At 38.6% G+C, this 10,694-nt stretch overlaps 1 protein-coding gene across 3 annotated transcripts in view; it reads right to left on the reverse strand.

The window, feature by feature from the left end:
* The window catches only part of ZNF106 (zinc finger protein 106), a 39,813-nt gene extending 29,186 nt beyond the window's left edge, over nucleotides 1-10,627 (reverse strand). For all 3 annotated transcript variants that reach the window (XR_012586693.1, XM_074584660.1, XM_074584658.1), the window contains exons 1-3: nucleotides 10,484-10,627; nucleotides 1,867-1,952; nucleotides 471-532 (exon numbers count right to left, since the gene is read on the reverse strand). Coding sequence is in view for 2 of the 3 variants with exons in the window: in XM_074584660.1 (XP_074440761.1) it covers nucleotides 471-532; nucleotides 1,867-1,920 (116 nt within the window). In the remaining variant the exon portion in view is untranslated. The remainder of the gene's footprint in view (nucleotides 1-470; nucleotides 533-1,866; nucleotides 1,953-10,483) is intronic.
* Nucleotides 10,628-10,694: the final 67 nt, after the last annotated feature.

Consider the following 10,694-nt stretch of genomic DNA (forward strand, 5'->3'; position numbering starts at 1 on the left):
CCAGGGTAGAAGAGGACAAGGCAGTCACTCAAGCAGATGCAGACTTCACATCCAAGATATTAGTCTTCTCACAGTGGTCTAAAAGATCAACAATTGTTTCTATAGCATTGTAAAACTTTTAAAAAACATTTTAAAAAGGAAAATACCAGTGTTCATAATTCTGCCAGTGGCAGAATGCTTGCAAGAAACCAAGCACGAAACTGCTAAGACCTAAAAAACATGTTTTTTTAATTTTATTTCACTGCAGTCCAGGTAATACAGGAAAGCTTTCTTCCACATCACTGCTGGCCTCCTGAATTTTCAACATTAAGAGAACACGTCCGTTGTCAGCTTTATCACAAGGCATGCAACTAAGCGATGCATGAAAATAAGTTGTGCAATGCAGCTTGTATGGGAAATAGGACATGAATTCTTCCAGAATATGACATACAAACCGCATAGAGAGGAAGGATGCAAGATTGTTCTCATACCTTCCCTTCAGGTTTTCAAGTTCTCTGTGGTGAAGCATGCTTCTCATGTGTTCTTCCATCTCCTTCAACATGGGGAAAAAAGCAAAATCGGTAAAAAAAAAAAAAAAAAAAAAAAAAAAAGGTGTATCATATTTGAAAAGCTCACTTTTGAGAACTCTCCTGCCTTGCAGGAAGATGTACTCTACTCCTGTAGGGCTGTAGCAGTTGCCAGTCCCATTTTGACCATGAAAGCACAAGTAGTCTTACTCTCAGGAAGTCATATAATATTACCTTTCCTTAGGAAGGACGCACACGAGTCATTAGAATTCAACAGAGAGGAGCAGAATTCCAGGAGACAAACAGGAGTGCATGTAGCAAAGCTTATTAGACTGATTTTTGACAAATTACTGTTGATCATAATTTTTATTGAGAGTCTCATTGATACCACTCTCCAGAATCATAATACTTAACACGGTTTTCCTGTGCACTCTGAGCAGTCTCTCTGTATTTGTATAATGATAAAGCTGTAATTTCATCATCACATACTATTTTACTCTGCTAGATGCACTTCAGAAACTGAGATGTGCATAACGTGTCACTTTGTAGTTTCCAGCAACCTTGATACATGAACTGCAGTGGTAGTATAATTAATTGCCTATGAAAGACAGCTGCTGTAAGAGAAAGAATGTTCATAATTCAGCAAAAGGAAGCAGTTCAGAAAATTTAACTTGCTCTTGGTGTTTGAGCCAAAGCGTTTGGAAACTTTGAAAGAACAGACACTAATCACTATCCTCTTCAGTCCTTGCAATCCCATCTGCAAAGGGAAAGCAACATCTTCAACCTTGAGGAGTTGTGTGAATTAATACATTGGTATTTGCAAGATATCCATGTGCCATGGGGGTAAGGTCCGTTAAGAAACACTCTGTTCCAGTGCAGGCATTGCAAGATATGCAGTGTATAGAAGATAACACACCGAATTTATGCATTAATGAAAACACATGCTGTGCTGCATAATTCCACATTCTGTATTTCCGTATGGAAAGAGATCTCCCAAAAGGAATTAAAAAATTTGTGTATTATAGTACTCTTAACATAGCACAATTTATAGCCAAACGAGTCTGAGTGCTTTTCACTTTATTATCTTTATACAACAATATGAAAAAAAATAATCAAAGACTTCAGTATTTTTAACATTCAGAATCAAGCATACTGCCCAGCTCATTTCAAGAAAGATACTCTAAAACACATGCAAATATATTATTTGATTTTTAATGGACCTGCATCAATAATATTCCTGCTAGAGGAAGAAAAAAATCCTCATACTTCACACAATTTTAAAATGGAAGCATTTCCTACATTTCATAGTAGTATCTTCATAATGATATCTACCGATAGATGTAAAGCGTTAATGATTTACCTTTTTTGAGTTGTACACAATGTGACATAATATGCATTTTCGTTCTCGAACCATGCTTGTTACTCTGGAAAGATCTTATCCCATGCCTGCAAATAAAAATAATTTTAAAAGAATCAACATTCAGGGTTACTTTTTTTTTTTCATTGATCTGTTTTAGTAAGGAAAGTAAAAATAAGTTACTATTCAAGAAAACACCTGTGCTGAGTTTCTTTAAGAGAATACATACCCCTTGTGCATAATCATTATTTTTCAAAAAAGATAAGGTGGTTCTGAATAGTCATCTAAAACGGCTATAAAAAAAACCATAGCCTTCCCTTTCTTTCATTTTGTTCCTTGTCCTCCAAGACATAGCACTTATTCTACAAGCAAATAAAGATCTGTAGGAATCCTCTCAGCTACTCAAATCAGATTAACAAAACACTTTTCAACTAGAATGATGAGAGGGAGATAAGGAATTGGGGAAACAAAGCAGGTCAAACTCAGATCTTTATTTTGGTACGCAGGTCAGCTCAAGTAAGATATTTATAAGGCCCTAGGAAAATGAAACGAAGGCCATTCATGACATCAAAGACCACCGGTCTTCAAGGTTTATTGGTCCATTTATTCACTATAAAATAAAGCCTAAAGTGATTTAAATTCAGCATTTTTCTCATTAACCTCCATAAGAACTACATGTATATATGTACTGAAATACTCAATTTAGTATTTTAAGATACATTCTCTAACACCATGCTGTACATGGGCATCTTATGTATTTGAATCATTAATAAAAGTTATTGATTTTCATTAATTATTCCCAATGGTACAAGATTATTCAAAACTTTGCACCACAATATTAGACATTTTAACACTGGTCTTAAGTAGACTTGCATATATGCAAATGAAAGCAGCATCAGCTCAAATAAAATGTTGTTTTGTATTTTATCATAAAATTGAATTCATTGGGAGAGCAATTGGAGAGGTACATAACAGTCTAGGCTATAATACAGAGATGGACATGTCTGCATAAGTAACAGAGTATAATCTTTGAGCTTTTCTTTCTCTGAAAAGACACTAAAATACAGAATGATCAAGCATTATAGTAACTTTTTATTGACTTGGCAAAGGCAGTTCCTCACCCTAAAGTGAAAAGAAATAAAAATGCCTAGTGAAAAGAACTAAAAATGCCTAGTAGTAAAAAGATATGTACCTCCACATAAAAAGACAAATCCTTCCAAGCTTTGCTATCTTACATTAGTCAAATTCAGAGATAACCTAGCTAATACCACCAAACTTAACCCACCAGAGCCTTCTTCAACAGATCACCTCCAGAGCTCACTCTACAAAGTTAATTCTAATTATTTACCATCAACCTTCTGTATCAGGGCCATCAAACCCTCCAAATCTGGTACTGAGAAGAAGCTGCAAGCAAAAGGCAAGAACTGGATTTTTACCAAGTCCAGATTACCTAGAGTTAAGGCAGCACTGACATTCAGTGGTACTGTCCAACAGTAAACAAACAAAAATAAGCACTTAAAAACACATCCTCTCTTTTTCCAAAATGCAGTTCTTTGACAAATAACTCTTTTCCTCCAGATTTGTATGTCCATTTACAGTTAACATATGCACCAGCATCTGTCCAGCCTAAAGGGGAAGAGAATCGCAATAGCCTTTTCACCTTTAGTTTCTTCTCTAAAAAAATCCACCTCATCATACCAGTACAAACACACTTAACACACAACAGGAGATTCAGTCATCTTCTTATGTTCCCCATCTAGCATTCCTAGGGTTCCATTCTTGATCTCACCTGATGGTGTTTAAATATGCATTCCTAGCTTTATCACATAGGCACCTGATGTACTCGAATCATTAGTAACAGTTATTTATTTTGACAAATCATCCCTGACAAAGGTACAAGATCATTCAGAACTTTGCACCAGCCTAGGTCATATAGAGCATGCATATAAAATTATGTGATAATGTGCATGCAAGGTCAGAACACAGAAGTTTTGGAGCAAAGCATTTTGCAATCATTTGAAACCATACATAAAGAGTCTAACTTGTTTCAAAACTTATTTAAACTGAGACAGCAGCTAAGGAAAATTTAAGCTAATTATGAGTAGAGATAGAAAATGAGATAGTTCAGCCTTATGGTTTTCCAATAGGTTATTAGGTGAGTATAGTAGCACATCATCAACATACTGTTTATACACAGATCATCTGTGCAGCTCCAATGCAACAGAGCTAAGAGAATTATTTATGATGATACACAAGTGACAAAGGTTTAGATGCCTCCCCAATATAGGTGTGCTATTTTAATGTGATTAAAAAGCAAGGGTGCTAGTCCTTGCACAAATTTCAGATATTTCCTTTGCATTAAAATATTCTCTACTCCCACAACATTCTTCACTAGCAATACTTTGTAGTTTAGCAGAATAATTCCCTACATGTGTTCAGGATCTTGTTCAAGATTACTTGAATATTTACAGAATTCACTCTGCACAAGAGTGGAACAGCAGCATGGGACTTTAGTCAGGAAAAGCAGGCCAGTAAAGTATGGTGACTTGCTCACAGCAGTTAGCTCATAACATGAAAGAGCTTTCACAAGTAAAGCTAACATTACACCTGTTTTGGCTAATTAAAACATATAGTAACTATACACGATTACAGGAAGAGTTTTAGGCTAACTGCCCAATCAACTGGTCATTACTTATGACAGAGTACTAAAAATACTAATGGAATTCAAATGCTATTGGATGTCACTATGAAAAGTGAAACTTTCACCTCCACAGAGAGAAGCCCTCAAAGGCAAGGACTCAGAAGTTCAGAGATTTAGTAGATGCTACAGGGTCTGGGAGAAGACTGACCCACGTTCTATTTCCAGATCACCTCATGACTTACTGTCTACATAGAGATAAACCATTTTCCCTCATCCTTAGCTTTCTCACAAATCCTGCTAGGAAACCCAAGGCTCACTATTGAAGTACTTCAGTTTCACTGTAAGAGAACTTTCATGAAGTACTTTGAAAAGCATTATAAATTCAAGGCATTCCCTCATTCACTACGCAACAGTGACAAGAACCAGACAGCTTTTGAGCCATGTAGTCAGTAATGGCATTTCATCTCATCACACACTGTTCTGTTCAACCACAAAACTGAGAAACTTCCTAAACATAGCTTTCTCTACATAAATGCAGGCATATTTGAATTCTTAACACAAAAAAAAAATCCCATACTTTAAACACCAAACAATCTTCAAGCTTTTACCAGATTTAACAGTTTGTACTATTGAAATCACCAACTTGCTGCATAGCATAGGAAATTACCTCTTATGGGACCTTAATGGGAAAATGACCTACTCTAAAAATGAGCATCAAACTGCAAGCAAAGATAAGGTTTTGCCAAAAAGAACCCACCACCATATAAAAGAAAAACACGTCAACAGCAAAATGTAAAGCCTTCAAACAAATGAGATGTTACAACAACTTTGTATTTTGAGGAAACGTAACTGTTCAGTGGGTGATTTTTTTTATGTCTGTTTTAAAGCGAAGAGATGCATTTTACAACAATGTGATGTCAATGCAACTTGCCCATAGGCTGCAGCTGCCCAGAGCCTGGAAACCCCACTGAGTTTTAATCAACTTAAGCAAGTCTGCTACAGAGATTTTAGAGAACACTTCTCACAAGTAAAAATAGTCTACAAAGAAAATAAGGCATTAGACTACTTCCTGCTACAACATCCATTTGTCCACAGTTATTCAACCTTACCGGATAACATACATTAAAAATGTACGTCAAGGTTAAATCTGTTACAGAGCAGTGGTGGAACACTGACTATATAAAGCCACAAGTGCCATGGAGTGGCGCGGGCAGCCCAGCATTCCAGCTGCCTAGAAATCCTCAGGCGGCCTCAAAGAGCTCAGCAGTGCTGGCCTGTCTGAAGGCCTGCCTAAATGCTGCACGTCCCTACAGACAGCAGTGGAAACTCTACACTTGACAAGAACCGGAGTCTAGAAGTTCACTGCGGCAGAATGCTCTGCAGCAACGTGCTCCTCAGCTCCTCACAGGGATGTTGTTCCTTTTGTTTTAGTGACCTCTCCTGCAGCAACCAATTGCACACATCCTAGTTGAGCTGTAGAACAGTAATACAAGCTGCCATAGACATAGGAGAGGAGAGCAAGGAGGAAAGCAGCAACTCACCACAAAGCGCATTCATAAAAATCTTTCGTTGGCTGATGGGAGGAAATGGTGGACACAAGCTCATTTTGACTTGGAGAGAAGCCTCTTGCTCAGAAGAATTAGGAACGGCAGTGTATTTAGGCCCTGGAAAGCACTTAAACAACCACTGCTAAATTAGACCATAAGTAGTTTGATTATCAGCATAACTTATTTTGCTAATCTGCCAAGAAGCCAGGCCTTTTCACAGGAAAACCTGGAGAACCCCACATAGGCCTTTAAAAGCTGCATCCAGCCACCTGTTGTGATAAACAAATGTTACAAAGCAATAACAATTGCTAATCTAACCAAATAATAATTTAGTAAAGCCTAGTAATAGAGCAAGATTTTCTCAGGGAAAAATTTTATCACTATAAAACCATTTCCCTGTATTACACACTGCTCCAAACATCAAAGTCCTGTACCACTGTGAGAATGCTGTACAAAACCAAGTAATTCATCATAACAAGACTGAGGACTATGCTCAAATTTCATCACCTCGAGCAGAATTTAACGTGGAATAAAGCACCGACATTCAAAGCCTATCTTTCCTTCTCAGATTCATTGCCCTTGAGGCATCTGAATTCACTATGCATCCACTTGCTAGACTGTAACTTTACCAATTACCTTAAAATTACTTATGGGCATATATAGGAAGCACTTTAATCTTTCTACTGAGATGCAGATCTGTACAACTTCACCTGATCAACAGCCAGAAACTTAAGAACTTACTAAAGTTAAGTCATGACTAACAGCATTATTCTCCTCTAGCACACTATCATGCAGTGTACAAACTACTTTGTAGTCACAGGGTTTTTTTTTTTTAAATGGCAAAGGAGATAACTTTGCACAATATTTAAAATACTTGTACCACAACTAGGACTTTTAAGGTAAATTCCTCCCTGCTTTCCAAGATTTAACTTCATCCTCATGACAGACTGAGAGTACTCAAGACCCCACAGCAGTGAAAACGCACCACTGCACAGCAAATGCTGTAACTGGGTGGCCAAGTGCTCAACTACTTTGACATAGAGCCAGAAGAGAAGAGTTATTTCATAGATCAAAGTTCTTTAAGTTCCTGTTAAAAGCAATAAAGTTGACTCCACTAACTAACCTACAAGACATCTATCAGAAACTGTTTGCATGCTATCCCATGAGCATGGCTGGCTTTATATAGGGAAGGCATACTGGAGATAAGGAGACTGTAGAGAAATACCTTAAACAAACAGACCTGTGCAGGCACAGGAACACCTGGCATGAACACAGAGTTTTCACTGATATGTATTTTTACTTCAAGTAAGTCTAAGAATGAGGTCTAAGAAGAATAGATATACCTTAAGTCACAATCAAACTGCATCGTCTAATTCCCTATATATAAGCAACGTTAATAATTTCCTAATATCCGAACTAAGTTTTTCTTGCTGTAAACTGAGATGATAATTCCTTCCTCGTGAAAGTAAATACCTTATTGTTAACTTGCTTGTGATAGCTTTTTACGCGCTGGAAGATTCAGGGATATACACTGTCCTAATTGGAATGGAGAGCTGCTCAGCATCATTGCTGTATGCTGTCATTTAGAACACCTAAAATCCACCCACCTGGAAAGCTTCTGCTTTCCCCTGTACTCCCAGTTCGTTTTTAGACATATGCAAACTCTTTCTTCAGATATTTTTCTCAAATACCACATTTCCTGAGCCGATTAAAATTCCTGTTCCTCTTTCCAAATTGCTTACAACACTCTTAAAAAAATGTCCCAAACTGGAAAAAGTACTCCTAACTAAGACCCCTATCAGCACCCTTTGGAGAGGGGCATTCTTTGTACCCCTACTACCATTACGCCTCAAATATAATTGCTAATGATCGAGACAAAATCTAATTAAGAAGCAACATAGTGATCCACAATATGTGGGACAGATAACCTACCTGATTTAGATATTTATGTGACTTAGATATTTAGATATTTATGTGACAAAAGAATTCACGTCAGCTTATTCTGACAACCTTGTGTCAATTTATAAAAGGTTCTTCAACAAACAGACCCTTATAAGAACGACAGAAATAAGCATAAAATTAAGTGGTGGGTAACATTTGTCTGTATGTTTTTTCCCTTCCTAGGGTATTTAAGCTCATAATACCCTTCACAGGTATGCATACTATGCCGCTTTATTGGAAGTTATGAGCAAGGACTCAGAAATCAAATCAAAACAGACCACTCTATACATCCCATCTAGTGCAGTTCCACAGAAGCAGATACCTGGCATTGGCAAAATGATGCAGGTTCCCTAAGAAGGATCTATGTAGATGCAGGAGAGCTCATAGAAGAGCATTCAGTCATCAGGCTTCTTCTATTTATATAGTCACTACAGAGTATTAAGAGTCACTGGAGAGCGATTTGAGGTGCTCAAACCAAGGTAGTTAGGTCACATGTCAGTGTACAGAGCTTCGGTGCCAAGTAAATTCAAGTTAAGGATCCCAAACATTAAGACAGCAGTCATTAATGACCAGGCAATAGAAATACAGGGGTCTGTCTGAATTCTTACACCTCTGCAAGACAGGTGGTTTGCCCCAGGGCTAAACATTAGAGGCTCCATCAACTTGCGATTAAAATGTAAAACAGTCTAGGACTAGATGAGAAAAATCTACACTACAAATATGAAAAACATTTTCACAAAAACAAAGAAGTTATTTGTAATGCATAGTATCCTCTTATTTTTCTATAATCAGCTTGCGTCAGATGACATCTCAAATCTTATGACACCATCTGGTGGCAGAGTTCACCATCTTGTGAAAGATGATTACCAGAAGTTAAAAGGAATTTGATTGCAGATACCTTATTAATTTTGTCTTTACACAATAAAGTGGAAAAATACCTTAATTTTACCTAGATGAAGTTAACTACAAGTCTTAGCAACCCTGTACACAATTTGGATATGTATTTGTAGGATAGAGGCCACTGTTACTCTCTGTACTGGATATCAGAGCCCTGCATAAATTAAGATGTATTTAGCTGACATCTCTTCAAACATGTGATATTCTTGGACGTACGGGCTAGAAGTTACCTGAAGTTTGGTCACAGTGACTCAAGTAACAGACTAACATAGTTTGGCTAAAACCAATTATTTGCCCGAATTGAAAACTCTAGAACATAGCACCTATTTAACAAACTTTACATAAAAAAAAAAAATAAATATCCATCAATAGAACATATGTGGTGATGCAAATGCAGCTGCCTTTTACTGCTAGTTCAACTGAAGTGAAGCAAAGACTAAAAAAAAAAAAAAAGGTAACACGGTTGCCTTTAACAGAAGGGACTTCAGGATGGGAATCTGTTCTCCAAGGTAAGTTATAAAGCCACCCTACATTACCGTGTAGAACCTGCAATATTCATCCCAAATACTGCAGTCCTAATGGGGGGAGAATTTCAAAGTTCAGCAAAACTATTAACCAATTTTTTTGACATCTTAACTGTTTTAGACTAGGACCTACCAGTTCAGCAAAATGGTCATTCACTTTAATATAGTAATTGAGGTTTGACTGAAAGTAGCAAGTGACAAAAGAACAGAAAAAAATGGCAAAGATGTAGGAAAAGCAGCCCCAGGGACTCATGCTGAAAACAAAGTCCATCAAACCACATTGCTCTTCTCTCTCAGGTCACTCCTCAGAACTCATCTGTTCTACAAACTTCTTTAAAGCTGCACTTCAGAAGGGGTAGGATGGAAGGTGAAAAGGAAAATTTCTTACTTGCATGAGACCATTGTTATCAAACCACTATCAATAAAGTACAAACTTTAATCACCAATGCCACTTCTATCTAATGTTCATAAGCTTTTCCGAGGTGAAGGCCATAAATTATATTAAAAACTGTTCAGGGGTGCTTAAATTTGCATGTGAACTACCCTGCTTGCAATGATGAATGCTTACTTTTAAATATCTCATATTTCATTGTACTGTTAAGGCATGTTTCACCCTATCAGTCCCACTCGGTTTAAGTCACCCAACGTTTGTCACCACATTCATACATGCTTTCACTGGGACACATCTTTTCAGCTGTATGTCGCGAGGAAGGTAACTGAGCAACTCTGTACCCAAAGCCACACTTCAGCACTAGAAATGCTTCTGGCACACATGTAGAGACAGCATGATAACTACACATCTGCAAGATAGAAACTGCTCTAACAAAGCTTATATTTAACCGGATAACAGAGTTCAGGGATCACTCCAGCAATAAAGGATGCTCACAACGCAAAGCGAGACGTATTCCTGCCCCAAGGCAAAATGCCAGGCTACAGCCCCTCTAGGCCGGGCCTGCCCCGCTCCCCTCCCTAGGCCGCCCCCTCCACCAGAGCCGGAGCAACCCCCCATCACCCCCACAGCCGCCACAGAGCTCCCAGGGCCCTCTGCTCCCCTCCGCCCCGGTACTCACACATCGCACCCCTCGCCAGGGCAGCGGCCCGGAAACCCATCCCCCTGCCGGCACCGAACAGGCCCAGGCACCACCTGCCCCACAGCCCACTGCCCTCACAACACCAGCGCCGAGCCGACCCCACAGAGACCCGCGGCGCACGGCGGGGCGGGGCAACCGCCTGGCACTGCCAATGAGACAGCGGGAAGGCGGCCGCGCTGCACGCCGGGAG

Source organism: Larus michahellis, chromosome 4 (genome assembly GCF_964199755.1).
Source record: "Larus michahellis chromosome 4, bLarMic1.1, whole genome shotgun sequence".
In the NCBI taxonomy this organism is placed as follows: Eukaryota; Metazoa; Chordata; class Aves; order Charadriiformes; family Laridae; genus Larus; species Larus michahellis.